This window comes from Oenanthe melanoleuca, chromosome 1A, assembly GCF_029582105.1.
Source record: "Oenanthe melanoleuca isolate GR-GAL-2019-014 chromosome 1A, OMel1.0, whole genome shotgun sequence".
NCBI lineage: Eukaryota > Metazoa > Chordata > Aves > Passeriformes > Muscicapidae > Oenanthe > Oenanthe melanoleuca.
The window spans coordinates 16945780-16961264 of NC_079334.1; the positions used below are offsets into that span (position 1 = coordinate 16945780).

A 15485-nucleotide genomic window follows, 5' to 3' on the forward strand; every position below is an offset into this window, starting at 1 on the left:
TTGCAGTCAAGCAAAAAAAAAAAAAAAAAAAAAAAAAAAAAAAAAAAAAAAAAAAAAAAAAAAATTAAAAACCAACTCCCAGCCAGACTGGGAGACAAAGTCTCTGTTCCAATCCAGCTGTATTAAACCATCTTCACAGGACCAAAACAGAGACACGAAGACTGAAGCTGCCTGGGACCCTGTTGGGAAGGGCTGGCTCTGGAGGCCTTTTCCTCCTTCTAGCTGCAGCTTATCTGGGCATCAAACCTTCAGGAGCCGCCTCCTGGCACCCACCTCCCACTGAAGCCGTTTCGGTCAGAGCCCTTCTCTTCCCTCACCTGGCTGTGGCAGGAAAGCTGAAGGTGTCCTGGCGGCAGGAAGCTCCCTTGCTCCACCCTCTGCCAGCACGGCAGCTCCCTGCGCTCACCGAGGACTTGCTGCGGCAGAGCCAGCGCCGTGCCCTGCTCCGCCAGGACCCTGCAGTGGCAGCGGGATCCGGCCATGAAGAGCTGCTGTGAGCCCCGGGCAGCCCTCGCCGTGCTCCTCCTCGCCGCTGCCCTCTGGGATTCCTGCTCAGCAGGTATTTCTCTTCTCTTATGGCCCAGTTTCCATACCCTGCCCTTTTCCCCCACTCCTCTCAATACCTACATATGCTGCCCACCGACAGTAACTTGCTCTTTAAAAATTAGGGGGCACTCCCTCGCTTCACCTCAAAAGTATGAAGAGCTGGAATTAATTAATGCTAATGAGAATTACTAGACATGACTGATCACAGCATCATTGTAAAGGGTTATTCTTTGTTCATTGTAAAGTGGCTATTTACAGAGCCACTGTAAATGTGACTGAGTTGCAGGTTGCTCTGCTGAAGGGCAAGGAGACAGGAACCACAGTTTCTTGGCCTTCTTCTGCTTGCTGAGGCAAAGGACCATCTGCAATGCCATTAGGATCACTGTAGTCCAATTTAGCTTTCATTACAAGCTTTTTTGCAGAAAATGTGGTTTTTGATGCCACTTTATTTGTAGAAGTTGCTGAAACCAAAATGTAAATGAGACCTGTGAGCTGCTCCTTCCCCACCAGGCTACTGCCTGCATTTGTATATCAGCACCAGATGAGACCTGTTTAAAGATGGGCTGGCTTTGACAGCCTCTTCTTTGGGCTGCAAGATCTATAAACACAATCCAGCACTTAGAATTCTGTTCTTCCTTTGACAGGCCATATGCAGGTTTTAATGATTCTTCCCAATGCTTTTGTGAGGTACTTATTAACTGAGAAAACAAATTATGGGCTTGGCCAAGGTCATTCTGCAAATCCTATGAGAATAAGACAGAAGAATGGGGAATACTCAGACCCTCTCCTGAAGCAGGTTGCCCAGTGGCCCACTCTGAGCATGGCAGAGGCCATAGGGAAAACTCTGGTATTGCTGGTGGTGGGTCAGCTCAAAACACAGAGCTAGGCAACAGCAGGTGACTCCAAGGAGAACATGTCCCAAGTAAACCTCAGTTTATTTGCTGTTACTTAGAAAACACCAAACTCAAAGTAAATCTTTGGTCAAATGTCTCATTCTGGTTTGTTTTCCTCAGCTGAAACTAAACCTGAGGTATTATTTTGCAATCTTTGGTGAATCAAGCTGGAGCTGATTTTCTCTATTACATTCCAAATTACCAGCTCAGAGTGATGGCTTGACTACTTCTCTCATAGCTTCTGCCTGGTCTGTGGACCAGCAGCACATTAGAGCTTCTCCATGCAGCCAGAGCCCTCACTACTGGAGCCTCTGCAGGCCATTTTTCATCTGTCTGTGCAGGGGATACTCTACCTGGCCAAACTTGAACTGTGCTGCTCATGGCAGGAAGAGCTGTTTCTCTGACTCCCTTCCTTCTGCAGCAGAGGACAGACAGGTGCTGATGCACAGGGAGCAGTGCAGCTTGTGCTTTTACCCCTGCAGGCATTCTGCAGCTGTCCTGGTTTGATCCTGCAGGGCTGCAGGGAGCACGCTGAGGCTGGGGCAAGGCAGCATTGGGAGGACTCAGGAGGTTTGACCTGTCACACCATGTGCAGATTTGGAGACCTGGACACCAGCCACAGAGTTGTGTCAGTGTGTGTGTGTCTGCTGATTCTGGGTAGGAAGCAGGATAAAGAGGAAAAACCTTCATCAAAGCTCCAGGCCTCTCCCTCATTACTTATTTCTGGATGTTGTATTTTCCAGCCTGATCTGGTGATCCTGCTGGTATGAACCAGAGTCCAGCCAGAGCAGTTCCAGATGCTCTGACCTGCCAAGCCAAAGTTTCCCCTGGGGCCTTGGTGGACCTGCTGAGGCTCTGCCAGACTCCTGTGCACCCTGGAATTTTTCTAAAGGCAAAAGGAGGCCATGGATCTCTCCATGCCACTGAATGGTGTCTCCCATTTCTGTGCTGGCTTGTTCTGCCCCTGTAGCCTGAGCAAGGACAGTGGTTAATTTGAGCTCCAAGAGGAGGGCTCAGCCAGGGTCACACCAAGCAGAGGTACAGTGATTCACCTGAGGGATGCTGCTAGAGCAAGTCTCTGGAGGCAGTGTTAAAAGTGGTGGGATAAGGAAGCATATCCTAATGCAGCAATGTTTATGTGCAGGAACTCACGTTCTCCAAGCTGTTTCCATCCTACAGACCTCTACAAGGCCAATGCTTTCAGATTTTCCTGCTTGATCACTTTACTAATCTAACTTAACCTTTTCTCCTGTGCTTTCCTTCTGGCAGCAGCTGAAGACATCTCCAATGTTTCAACAACTGAGTATGAACCACCATGTCTTAGTAAGTCTTCATAAATCCTTGCTACCTGTTAAAGTTATGTGATGAGTCTGCACAGTGACTGGGAGGCTGTCCTGGAAAGAAATTTATCTTGAGTCTTCCATTGTGGGTCAACCTCTAGGATGCATATCTAAGACTTCTCCACTGTCATGGCATGATATCTTAGGTATATTGAGACAGACTTACAGCTTTGAACAGACTAATTGATAGCTAATTTTTGTCCTAAAGCCCTCTGTCAGACTGCCTGGCTGTGGGCATTACGGGTTCCATAGAGTGCCTCTTTCCCCTGCCCTGCGAGGTCCTTCCCAAACAGCCAGCCCCAGATAACCTGAGATCCCACCACTACTCCACAGTAATCCAGCAGGTTAAAAGCCAGGTTGAGGGGAAGGATCTGCCTTCTCCAGTAAGGAAAGCTGTCGCACTCGGGCTCCGTTTCTCCCCCGCCAGGCGCGAGCTACTGCCGGCAGGCGGCCGCGTGCTGCCCCTCGGCCATGGACGACCACGGCTGGATCGCGGCGGCCGTGGGCTGGAGCCTCTGGTTCCTGACCCTCATCCTGCTCTGCGTGGACAAGATCATGAGACTCCGCCCCGACGAACCCAAGTACCTGGTGGCCTGAAGCAGAGCGAGCTGGGGAGCGGTGAGGTGCGGGCAGACTGACAAAGCACTTCAAACACTTGCTAAGAGACAAAAAAGAAAGGGAAAACACCTTCCACCAAAAAAGGGCAGATCTAAGCAGGGCAGCTGCTGAGGCTTCACCCTCTCTGGCAGGCTGGAGCTGCCAGCCAAGGTGTGGAGCACCCAAGTCCCTGCAAGTCGCCAACTATGTGCCACAGTGCAAAAATCCCCACTTTCCCTGAGCCCTCTCATGCTGAGGGACCAGTCACCAGCATAAAGCACATTGTCTCGACACAACCTGGTGCATGACCTTTGAGTTTGACACAGAAAGTGGGAAAATAAAGCTATTTCCTGAAGAATTAACATTATCCGAGCCATTACTAAGCTATAGGCCAGGTTACATCAGTCAGTGGAAGTAACTGACTTTACCAAGTCCTTCTCACTCATTAACCTGCAATATTCAAAAGCCTATTAACCGATACATGGGAAGAATTTTTATGGAAACTTAGGGATTGTTTGAGCTGGTTTGAAAGTGAAACTAATTTTTCCAGAGCCATTTAGATGAACTGTGATGCAGGAATTGAATGTTGGTCCTATTTATTCAGCTTCCACCTGCCCAAGCAACTAAGCCAAGCTGAACTGTGGCAAGCAGATTTTAAACCAAAATATCCAATTCATGCCCAAAACTGTTCCATCTATTTATATGATAATAAACACTCTTATTGATTGAAAGACACTCACTGACTGGTTTATATGGATAAAGCTTATATCAGCAAGGAATTACTCAACCCAAACTGTTAGAAACAGGATTCTAGGAAGACATATTCATCCAGGGGTGTTTGCCTCACTGCATCAAACTCTGATTTGGTGCAGTTGCACCAGTTTTATTTCTATCTATTATTAAAACAATAAATCAAAACTAAACCTACCTAGACCTACACAATATTAGTAAATCTGCAAGAGATCAACTGAAACACAAGAAGTTACTTTTAGATTTATAAAGCACCATTGGAGATCTTTATCTGCTAGAAATAATTGTACTCTCCCATCAGCTCATCAGTATGTGACTTCATGAGTGAGAAAAGACAGAAATCAGTTTAAGACTCTTCCAACTGATTCTGGCACAATTAACACTTCAATCAGGACAATTTCACCACTTCAAAGTGATGGGCAGTTGTCCCTTATTGACTATCCTGCATCAAGAGAAACAGTGGCAAGTTAGAGGAAAGAAATACATCCTTCCCTATCACTACTATCACTTAAGACAAGAAGTCTTTCAGGGTGAAATGCTGAACAGAGATGCTTATGTCAGGAACATTAAGTTTAGAAGGGGAAGGGCTTAATTCTCAACATTTCAATATACAGCAATTAAAATAAAAGTATTTTTCATAACAAATCTCAATTTTGGAGACACTCAACTTCTTTCCACAAAAACCCAAACAACCGAGCAAAATAACAAAGTCCCTCTCACTTATGTACAAATTTAATGAAACAAAGGGCTCTCAGTCAACACCAAAATATAAAAAGCAGTTAAACAGTTAAACCACTGCAATCACTCATGTACTACAAATCTACCTACATACATAACTTTTTTCCTGTTACATTAGTTTTAATAGCAGAAAATGTTCATAGGTCTGAAAGCAATGTGAAAGATACTGTGAAAAAAATCTCCACTGCCTTCATGTCTACCTTCTGCAGATCTCTTCCCACAGCTCTCCAGAGTGCCTGCTGGATATGGCACTGCTCTTCATCTTTCAGGGGATATATTTCATAGCTTTGGCATGTCTTTGGATTTTCAGTACCTGATGCAAGGTCTAGGCGTCCTATGAGAGCAACAGCCACAAAGAGCTTCCTAACAACTGGGCAACTGTGGGGCTTCCTAAAGCCTGCCTTTAGAACACAGCTCGTTCATTCTACACACTCTCCGAAACTGTGCAGCCATCTTCAAGGATTGTAGTACACTTAAACCTCAGGTTTTGCTTCCGGCAGTTTCCTTTGAGGATTCCCACCTCAACCAAATGGGAGAAAAGGAAAAAAAACCCGTATTTTGTCATTTAATGCCCTCAAGGATTTTGTGTGCCTGTGTTCAAAGGTGATACCCAAGTCTCCACAAAATCAGGTATAAAAATGGAGTACCTTACAGATAATTTCTGCTGTGAAATGTATACTTTTTCTAGATCAGTGACCTGTAAACCTCTGATCTAATATGACAGGGCTGTTTCTTACTGCATCACCTACTCTGACATCTGACATTGTCAGGTTTGATCTACAGCTGCTTCTTTTCAAGTCATTTAATGGAGTCACTCAGAAAAACTCAGTCCTGTAATGAATCTCATGAAGGCACTGCTGTTCCCAGTTGTATCTGGGATCCCTAAACAAGGTGGCAGTGCTCAACAGGCTCCAAGGTAAACATGTTATCTGTTTCTACATAACACAGGGCAAACCATCAAAATACTATTTTAAGGGGACTCTCCAAGGTATACACTATGAGCTGTACTGATCCTATGGGCAATCACAAATAAAATGCAAAGCAACCCACTTTGTAAAAGGAGGAAGAAAGCCCTAATGGTGTTGCCAGTGTTCCAGGGGCTTGTCCAGTTATGGAAAGCACTGAATTAAAAAATTGCATCTGAAAGACTTGAGAAATTGATATAAAGATAGAAATTAGCAGGCAGAAATGGATTATACATACCTTATTTCTAAAATGTTAAGATTATCTGTAGACTGCTATTACATTTCCTGGAATAATTTTAGCCAGGGAACACACAGGAGCAGAGGCTGTGGGTTAAACCCCTCATTTAAGAGCAATTGAGTCACAGTTGAAGGCTATGGTCTGGTTTTGACGCACAAATTAAACATACAAATGCCTAAATTAAATATACATGACTGTATAGTACAATGCCTTATAAAAGGGGTCCATGAGCAGAGTTGCAGACTGATATTCTCATTTATTGTGTACTACTTCATGGTCTTAAAAATATCACTGAGAATTTAATACCTCTAATCATAGATCCCAGCAAGTACAATGCTGTCCAACCCCTGCTGATTTTAAGGGAGCTACTCAAAGACTCAGCACATGCCTTGATTTGTTCTTTGGGTTTTTTTCACTGTAATTCAGGAAGCCTGTCAGTTTTGTTCCCACGGGAATCCTTGGAAGCAAAGCATAACCACTGATTTGTCAGCATGCATAAATCATTTTTGTGTTAAACCTCAGTGTCCCATCAGACTGCTACATACAACCTCAAGGCACTGAGTTGGTGTGGGCACTTGCACACCTCCAAACATGTAAAAAGTAAGATGATAGCTCTAAATGATGATGGAAATGTTAATGCTTCAGTCATTCGTAGTTATTGTCTGTCCAGGACCAAAAAGTTCCTCACTGGAATGAGATGGAAAAAATAAATCTATTCCATCTCTTATGATTTAGTAAAAAAATCCCAAGAAAATTGTTGAAACTTGGATCACTGGAAAAAAGAAAAGTGTGAATAAAATTCACAAGTTTGAACTTCAGCTGACCACATCAGCAGAGTTCTTCCTATTTTCTGTACTAAGTTTCTGAATCTCAGGCACGTAGTGCCTGGAAAGGGAGATGGAGATGGCACCTGGAAGAGCTGCTGGTCTGCAAATATTTCAGACAGACAAACAGAGCATTAGGGACATGTAACTGAGCAGCATTTTTAATAACAAAGGAGAAAAACAGCAGCAGCAGCACAGCATTGAAGGGTAACTGCTTTAATTTGCTTGGACATAATATCAATCACATCTACTAGTGACTTAAAGAATTCTTAATTCCAGATTAAATGGATTGGTACTTGAAGCATGACTCTTCATCTTTTCAGATACCACTGCTCTGGTAATGACTCACATTACTCACTGCCTTGATCCTTGGGGTTTTTGTGAATGAGCTACATATTAAGCAATTGCACTTTACAATGATTACACTTTGCCATGTCACTAGAGGAATGAAAACTGGCAAGCAGCCGGGCTCCCTACTCACATGAAACACACAGACTAGACAGAGCTTAAATTCATAAGAAAAGGTGCTCTGTACTGGGACTCCGTAGGAATTTCGATAAAGTCATTACAAAAACTAGGATTTCAAAAACTTATTGACATTAATTACTGCCAAGGAATGGAATATAGGCATTCTTGGGAAGCCACCACCCTCTTTTATCTCTACACATGTGATTCTGCTTATTTTGTGGCATCTGTGGTACCCGTATCTGTTGTGGAATTCAAAGCTCACTGCAGGTTTCTGTCCCAAAATCAAACATGTTCAGTGAGTTAGTTTCCAACTCCTAGTTTGCAATAACCATGCAGAAATAAACCACTACATAAACAATGCAGTATTGTCTCCCAAGTCTGTAAACTGCTTGGAAAAAAAGAGACTGGAGACTCTTCCTGTCCAATTTGACAGTACAGCCTTGACAGTTGTGACTTCTGGAGCAAAAATTAAAGTAGTTCTTCAGGTTTTCCACAGCTGTGTCTGCTTTGTCTAAATGGGAGAAGGGAGACACCTGCAAAGCCCCACCTCTACTAGACTGCTCCCCCTTCATGGCACTTCAACATATTGTGTATGTAAGTTAGATCACTTAAAAAACATCCAAGTTCTAATGTAGCAACCCTCTGGGCTCAACACATGAAGAAACCACTGTGCTTTAGCTGAGCAATACTAACATTCTATACAGATGTAACAATGTTAGGTAAGAGGTGTTAGCTCTCCCTTGAGAAGACTAAATAATACTCACTGGCCCTAGAGCTGAGTGCTCTTTCAGCTGCAGGAAAGGGCTCCCCAGCAGATCAATATTATTGTAGGCAATGTGTCAGTGATGCTGTCTGCTAGAATGACAAAAAACTTGTCAAACTTCATTGCAGTTCTACTCTGCAAAAGCAAGACCATTGTTTCAAGCACCTCAGCATTTTCTTCCGCACAGCAGTGAAGTGCAGGAGGATTTAGCAATAATGTAATTACATGGTTGCACATCTACAAATCTTCTGAACAGGATATTGCTGTGCCACCATCAAGCCTGAAGACAGAAATAATTGTCAGGATCAAAATATTCGATGGAAATGCTTGATTGGGAGTTCCATGCAAAATACAAAGCAACTTATCTGAAATAATTTTATCCAGGACTGCATGGACACAAATCCAGCAATCAGTTTAGAAATTTATGAATACTCATATCACCTGTACTGCACTGAATTTGAACTATTTCATATTTGGTGACTAGGCTGAATTACTTCTGACGTGGCTAATCCACAACTCTTTCTCCTATTTCCTCAAGTCCAAGGATAAAAGCTTTCTACCCTTTCATCATCACATATTTTTAAAATTTTTAAAATTTTTATTTCTTTAGTCAAGTTTCTTTCAGATCTGTGTTTCAGGACCAAAAAACGGTGTGCATTGCCAAATACAACACAGCATTATTTCTCCTTGAATACAAAAAAGTTGTTCCTGAAACACAAACAATATGCAGCTACTGCTTTTAACTCATGCACAGCACTAAAACCTTCCAACAGCCTAGATGAGGAAACCAACTTCCAAGAAGCCTTGGGATGGAAATACTTGAGAAGTTTTCCTGGGAACACTACAGAGCTCTTAAGAAGCATGTACATTTGAATATATCTGGAAATGCAAACCAATAATTTTCATCTGAAAACTCTTTAGTTCTCATTTAATTTTACCTGCTCTACAGGTGGCAATAAGAAGATTTCTGCAAGCGAACCTGAAAACCACCATGTCAGGGATCCAAGGAGGCTTGGCATTTGTTTCAAAAGATTCTTCAGAGCATTTCAATGAGCAGTTCAAATATGCCAATGCTTTATTCCAGTTTAGATGTAACAGCCTAAACACAAACTTCTACTTATGGAGTGAGAACTACTCAAGACTAAACAGGAGTGGCCATTACTAAGGAAAAAAATAAAATTGATATGTAAAAGGTACCAAGAAAAAGTAACACAAAATCAAGACAAAACATTCCATCCCTACAAACTACGAAGTGCAAAGAAACGTGAATTTTCCTAACACTAATGTAGTTTCTTTTTTAATCTATCTGTCTTCAGTGGGATTCATGGGACTGCAGCTCTACTCCAGAAAAGTCTCTTCAAAAAGTGCAACTCCACAGGATTGTTGTTTCCCAAGTTTCTCACACTGTGTGAGTAAACTCACCTGGGACTTGTACGTCAAAGCTAGAGCATCTTGCCAAATGCACCCCAAACTGCACTGAAGAATCTGTAGGATGAATTCTTCCAAAGCATACATGTGTCTACAGAGTTTTCAGTGGAAGTCATGCAGATGTAGCCAGGGGCAACATGCAGAGCAATGTTCGGATCTGAACTGCCAGTCCTATGTCACAAGCTGAGTGTTCTCTGCCCTCACTGAAACTTGTCTACTGGTGACAGCAGAATACATCCCCATCCTTTCTCCTCCATTTCTAAATAAAATTTAACAGAAAGAGAAAAACATACCCTCCACATAAGGGAAATGGATTTTTATTTCCACATTTAAGCGATTCAAAGCTGCTGCTTGTCTCCAGGCGTATCTGAACAGTCCAGGAGAAACTCCACAGCCATGGTGAACTGCTTTTGGGTGTCTCACAGATGAAAGATTTTCCTCACTCACACAAACCAGCACTGCAAGTGGTGAAGGACTTCAAAGAGGGGCTGCTATGGACTTCGCTTGAGTGGGGCAGGGGGAATCCCTAAGATTTCTTCTCTCTTTACAGAGCACTGTCACAGGTGGTCATGGAGACCTGGTGCCACCCTCTGCCTTCTGACAATCTGAAGCTATCCTTTTTCATCAATTTCATCAAGCTTTCTGTTCATATTCAGAACACACCAAACTGGTGCTATTTTTAAAAGAAAAAAATCCATTTATTTCTTTGCATCTGCAAAAATATGGCCCACAACACATCCCCACCTCAAAGGCACCAAAGTTCCTCATCCTGCCACTTCAAAGCTCTTGGCCAAAATAGGGGATTTTCAAGGACTGGCACCTGTTTACAAGGAACTGCTAGTTAAGGCACACAACAGAAAATGCACATTTCTTCCTTCAGCTAAAAACTATGACAGCTGGAAAAGTGGGGAATGTAGTGAGGGCAAAAGTTAAAAAAAGTGAGTTCAGCTGCCTACTGTCATCCACATAACACAAATGGTGACTTCACTTGGGCTTGAATATGCACCCAGCTTCCTTAGGTAATCCACCCAATGTGTTTTCAAGCATGAGTTAACAACAGTGTGAGCTGCTGTGGTTCCTGGGAAGGGACAATCGCTGTACACAGCCTGTTTCTCAGATAATGCCATAACCCTGCTGTTCAGGGTCTAATTTAGAGACACTGGCTCAGTAGGAACAAGTACTTTTGGGTGATCACTCTGTGTATTTACCTGTCCATAAATGTGCACCTTACTGGGTTAGCCAACACCAGACCAACCTTTGGGTGCAGGGTGATACATGCAGACCTTGTCTGACACTGCTGCTCCCCAACCACTAGGGAAGAAGCCTGATCCACTGCAAGTACTGTACATCACAGTCACTCAGATTGCACTTACTGCTCCAAAGTGGCCATATTCAAAATTACAGAACAGCACCTATGCAATCCATTCCTCCTAAAAGCAAGGTTTTCCTCCCCAAGTCAAAAGCCCATAGCCACTGGCATGACCATGTGTTACATCCAGGTGGAGAATATTTCATAGTACTGAAGCACGCCCCTCCTTCCACACTGAGTGCATGAAAAATAACTGTAACATTTCATTTAGCTCCAAATATAATCAAGAAGCAGGCTGGAGGTCAACAATTTGGCCACGAAAAGGAGACCAACCATGCTAAATTATGTAGCTCTCATCTCGCCAAGTTCTTTAATATGCCAAACTAAACACAGACTAAACACAAATGTCAAGGAAAATTGTGAAGAAAGGGAAGAGCCCGAGGTTCCACGAACCAGATGGTTTAGTCATGGAAATGGATGCAACAGTTGGCAACAGCTTTCTGTGCTTGTACCAACTTTTCATCTGATCGGTGTTTTCAGAAACCGGTAGATTCATTAACAGATACTTAAATACAGGATAATGTAAGTTTCATGGAAAAAAAGGTTTGTTTGGTTTTCCCCGTCCCACCTTTTAATCGGTCAATTAAAAAAAACTGGCAAAAGAACTCAAGCACATGGAGATGTAGAAGCTGACAGATTTTCTCCTCCCAGAATTTCCAAGTGGAAACACATTCTGGCACATGCATTCCACAGAATCCTTTTGTAGCAGCTTTTCCTGTAGCTGCAAAAAGCGTGGGTCTCCCTTGTTAAGGATCTTCTTGGAACTGGTGGCTGGTAATTGGTGTTACTTTTCTTCCTGTATGAAGATACAGACTAGGCCATAACAATTTTTTGGATACTGGATCAAGTCTCCAGCCAATCTGAGAACATAACTTTCAAACACAGCTTTCTGACTATTTAACTATCCCATTGAAAGTTTTAAAGAGGGTTTTCTTCATCAGAAAACCTTTTCTATTTACAAGTACGTATTTGTCCTGTGTTCTTCATAAGATTAGGGACTGAAAGAGAAATGATACACATCCAAATACGAAAAGATGAAATTTCACAATAGTATCACCATCACTAGCAAGAAAAATGAATGAGAAGTGGATTAAGCACCTGCAAATTTCAAAGCTCTTATTTCACAGAGAACATAATGTTCTTAAATAGCTGGAACCAGACAAAAATAATTTACTTCCTAGAAGACCACATTTTCTTGAAATGAAGTTACAGTAACATGTCAATATTGTAAGCATCAGTCTCTGAGCTTACTACAGAATTAAACTAGAAAAGGACGTGGGATCTGAAAGAGAAGGTTTTAATGGAAACACTTAGCAACAGTCAGTCTTCAGTGCTGTCAAAATGACCAAATGAACACTGCCTGACACACTCTCCATTCTTCAAAACATGGCATTTTGCAGAAGTATTGGCAACATTCATGTTTACAAAGTTGGCAGAAAACAAATGTTTATTTTTACCCTAGAATTATCACACAAAAAACTTAAAAAAATTCAAATCATAATGAACTGTTGGTACTGCTGTAACAACTGTGCTGGTGTTCTGATTCCTTTCAAACCTCAACCAGTGCCCATAAGGGCTTTACACATAGGCCAGGGAACTGAAAATTAATTTATGCTGCTTCAATACACTAAGTCCCTCCAAACAGTTTCATACAGCATTTTGATGATCATAGGTAAACAGAAAAATAACTGAGCTTCCTAGTAAAGAGGGAAACATACCACCTTTTTTTCCACATCAGCGAGCAACTGAGGTTTTGGCTTTGGCTATGACTATGATGTACACACTTCATGAATAAGGTGACTTCTTCCACCACATCCTCCCAAGTGTTTTCACTTCAGTCTGAGTTAGTCCTGCTGCCATTACTGAACCGTGCACTGGAGCCAGGAGCAGACGTGGTAGCCAAAGACCACCATACCATACCGGAGTTACACACCTGTACCTCAGCACTGCCATTTCTACCCTAGTAAATGAGGCAAACACAGCCCCTGCCCAGCTGCCCAATGCTCTCGCTGGAAGATCTCTTCTCCTTAGACCCTTGAGCACTACCACCTGCTGGTGTTTGAAACATCTACACTGTAGCACCAAATTCTTCAAATTCTTCATTGCCCTAAAGCAGGGCTCCCAAGCCTCCTCCCCAGCACTGAGCCTGCCCTCCATCCCTGTGCCAGTTTAGTAGCTTTAGTTCACTCTGACCTGAAAATGAAAACACTTCAACCAATCATGACTTAAGCAAAATGTCCGTATGTATTATGTCAGTTACAGTTATGCAATGGCCAATATTAGTAAATTCGTAGCTAATTTTAAATTAAAACTCTGAAAAAACCAGCGACAAACAGTTCCATGGCACGTACCATTCTTACCATGGGGATAATGCTTACCCTTTGTCCAAAGGGACAGCGGAAACAAATATAAATATAGAAACTGTCTCAAAACTGCAAATCTAAGCCTATGTTAATGCTCTAAACTGTCACTGACTTCCACTAAAATTATTCAGATCCAAACATAAGCAATGATTGAGGACATCAATTTATAACATAATGCTGGTGACCCTGTACCAGTCAGGCTGGATTGGTTTCTGTCCACAAAGCAAACTACAGAGCGGCAATAGTTTATCACTGGCCTTGCAAGAACATTTAGTATGCAAATATGTTTTTTTAAAGATATACACACACATTTCCCCAAATTCAACTGTGGCTGAGTATTCCCCTTACAGTTTTCAATAATTTTTAAACAAATTAGATACCAAGCCCTTTCTGTTTGGATGCTTTGCTTTGTTTTTCCAGCCTGAATGAGTCTACAAATACTTTCTTAATTATACAAGGCCAATGTTTCACTTTGCAAACATTGAAGATGAAGGAACACTTGAAGCTTCAGCACCAGAAGAAAAACAAGGAAGAGTGCAGAGGGTAGCTCCATTTGGAACCACATAGCTGTAACAATTATTGTTCTAGTTTGATACAAGTAACTCAAAGACTTTTATTCTAAGTAGTCCCATTGTTCCTGACAATCAAAGTGATTCTTGTGTGAGATCAGACCTTCAAGACCCTTGAATTGATACAGTTTGTAATCCTTCAGAACAGCAACACAAAACAGTTCCCCATAAGTGCTGGAGAGATGAGAATACTTGAAATCTCTTGCAAAATGTCATCTCAGTTCATTCAAAACTTCACCTACTTCCTTAGAAAAAGGAGTCTATCATTCTTGGAGATTGTTCCTGTCTTTTTTGTTGTTGTTGTTGCTGAAGTACTGAGTCCTTGACCTAATGTTTTATTTATGTGTTAGCCCAAATGAGGGTAAGGAGAGAAGATGAGCACCGTAATATTAGCAGATTAATTAATATTACTTGTGATGACATTGATGATTTTCCCTATTTGTCTCCCATCTCTCCTTACTGTTCTCATTTTGCTGCCTTTTGATGTTTCCAGAGTGCTGTCACAGAGTTGTGGAAGTTCCTTCCTTTGTGAGAACAACATTGCTGATTTCCTTTAAGTCTTTGCTTCCATAGGAAGCAGATACCTGGCAGATTTGCAGTGGAATGCTAAATCAACTATGGAAGTTCTGCGCTGTTGTCTGTTTCTGAGAAAGTCGCAGAAGTTCTTCTCTAATTGCTTTGATAAGAGAGGCTGATGAGTGACCTGGCTGGAGGTCCTCAGTGGAACTGGTGGTGTAGCAAAGGCCCTGGCCCTGAAGGCTGTTGTGTGGAAGCTGAGCAGGAGGTGCTGAGGGCTGCCTGGCTGAAGTCCTCGGCATCTGGAATACTGGTGAGGAGGAATATTCTTGGTGTCCATGCATATGCGTCTGGAGAAAGGGAAAAACCATTACTGTACTTTCTGAACAAACATGATTATCCCAGGAAAGACAAGAAAGCAGAAAGGCAAACAGGGAGGAAAGCAACATGGAGATGCTTCTATCTGCTGCAACAGTTCTTCTGTTACATGAATGAGTGATGTCTCTTATGGAGCACAAAACAAGTGTACACAAAATTGTTGGAGTGCCTCAAGTTCAGAGACCCCCTTTCCAATCTACAGTGTGTTTAGGAACTGAAATGGAAGGAGCTGGGAAGAAATCCCACAAGACTGGAAATCAACAGAATTGTCTTATCTTACCATCCACTTCCATCAGCTTCCTAAAAGACAGCAGGCAAATCACTTTTTTCCTGGCTGTCATTTCTCCATACTATTTATAAGCAGAGATACTACAATTTCCACCTTCCCTTTTTCTGCCTGCTTTGCCTGTTCAGACTGTAAACTTTTGAGGACCCCTGTGACTGACCAGTGCCCAGGAAAACACTGTAAACAGAAGAAGCAGCAGAAGAAAACTGCTTGGATTTGAAAGATCAGATTGTTCCATACCCAATATATGAGAAATACTCTCCCAACTTAGGTACAATCATTGTTTCAGGGCAGAAAGTGGTTAATTCTGCCTTTGTTCAGTAACATACATTTTCTAACAAAACAAGAGAGAGAACATAAGTCTGAGTTTATGACTTGTCTTTCTGCAGACAATCTGCTTACACTAAAACAAAGCATGGATTTACAGTACATCAGGTGACTGCACCAACTCCCA

General features: G+C 42.3%; 2 protein-coding genes across 4 annotated transcripts in view; one reads left to right on the forward strand and one right to left on the reverse strand.

Moving 5' to 3' along the window:
• Positions 1 to 96: 96 nt before the first annotated feature.
• Positions 97 to 4111, forward strand: TMEM213 (transmembrane protein 213). 2 transcript variants are annotated; one of them, XM_056516315.1, is made up of 3 exons: positions 97 to 559; positions 2709 to 2762; positions 3207 to 4111. In XM_056516315.1, the coding sequence occupies exons 1-3, from the start codon at positions 481 to 483 to the stop codon at positions 3374 to 3376; spliced, it is 303 nt and encodes a 100-aa protein (XP_056372290.1). In that variant the 5' UTR covers positions 97 to 480; the 3' UTR covers positions 3377 to 4111. The 2 variants fall into 2 exon arrangements, with proteins under 2 accessions (XP_056372290.1, XP_056372291.1); XM_056516316.1 differs by having other exon boundaries at positions 307 to 559; positions 2712 to 2762.
• An 8237-nt stretch (positions 4112 to 12348) lies between these two features.
• KIAA1549 (KIAA1549 ortholog) overlaps positions 12349 to 15485 on the reverse strand; it is a 140433-nt gene continuing 137296 nt past the window's right edge. For both annotated transcript variants that reach the window (XM_056516318.1, XM_056516317.1), the window contains one exon: positions 12349 to 14717. In XM_056516318.1, the coding sequence (XP_056372293.1) occupies positions 14569 to 14717 (149 nt within the window). In that variant the 3' untranslated portion in view covers positions 12349 to 14568. The remainder of the gene's footprint in view (positions 14718 to 15485) is intronic.

Coding starts and splice junctions, on each gene's coding strand:
- TMEM213 (XM_056516315.1), top strand. CDS start 481: ATGAAGAGCTGCTGTGAGCCCCGGGCAGCCCTCGCCGTGCTCCTCCTC. Junction 560..2,708: donor CTGGGATTCCTGCTCAGCAG/GTATTTCTCTTC, acceptor TCCTTCTGGCAG/CAGCTGAAGACATCTCCAAT. Junction 2,763..3,206: donor GTATGAACCACCATGTCTTA/GTAAGTCTTCAT, acceptor CTCCCCCGCCAG/GCGCGAGCTACTGCCGGCAG.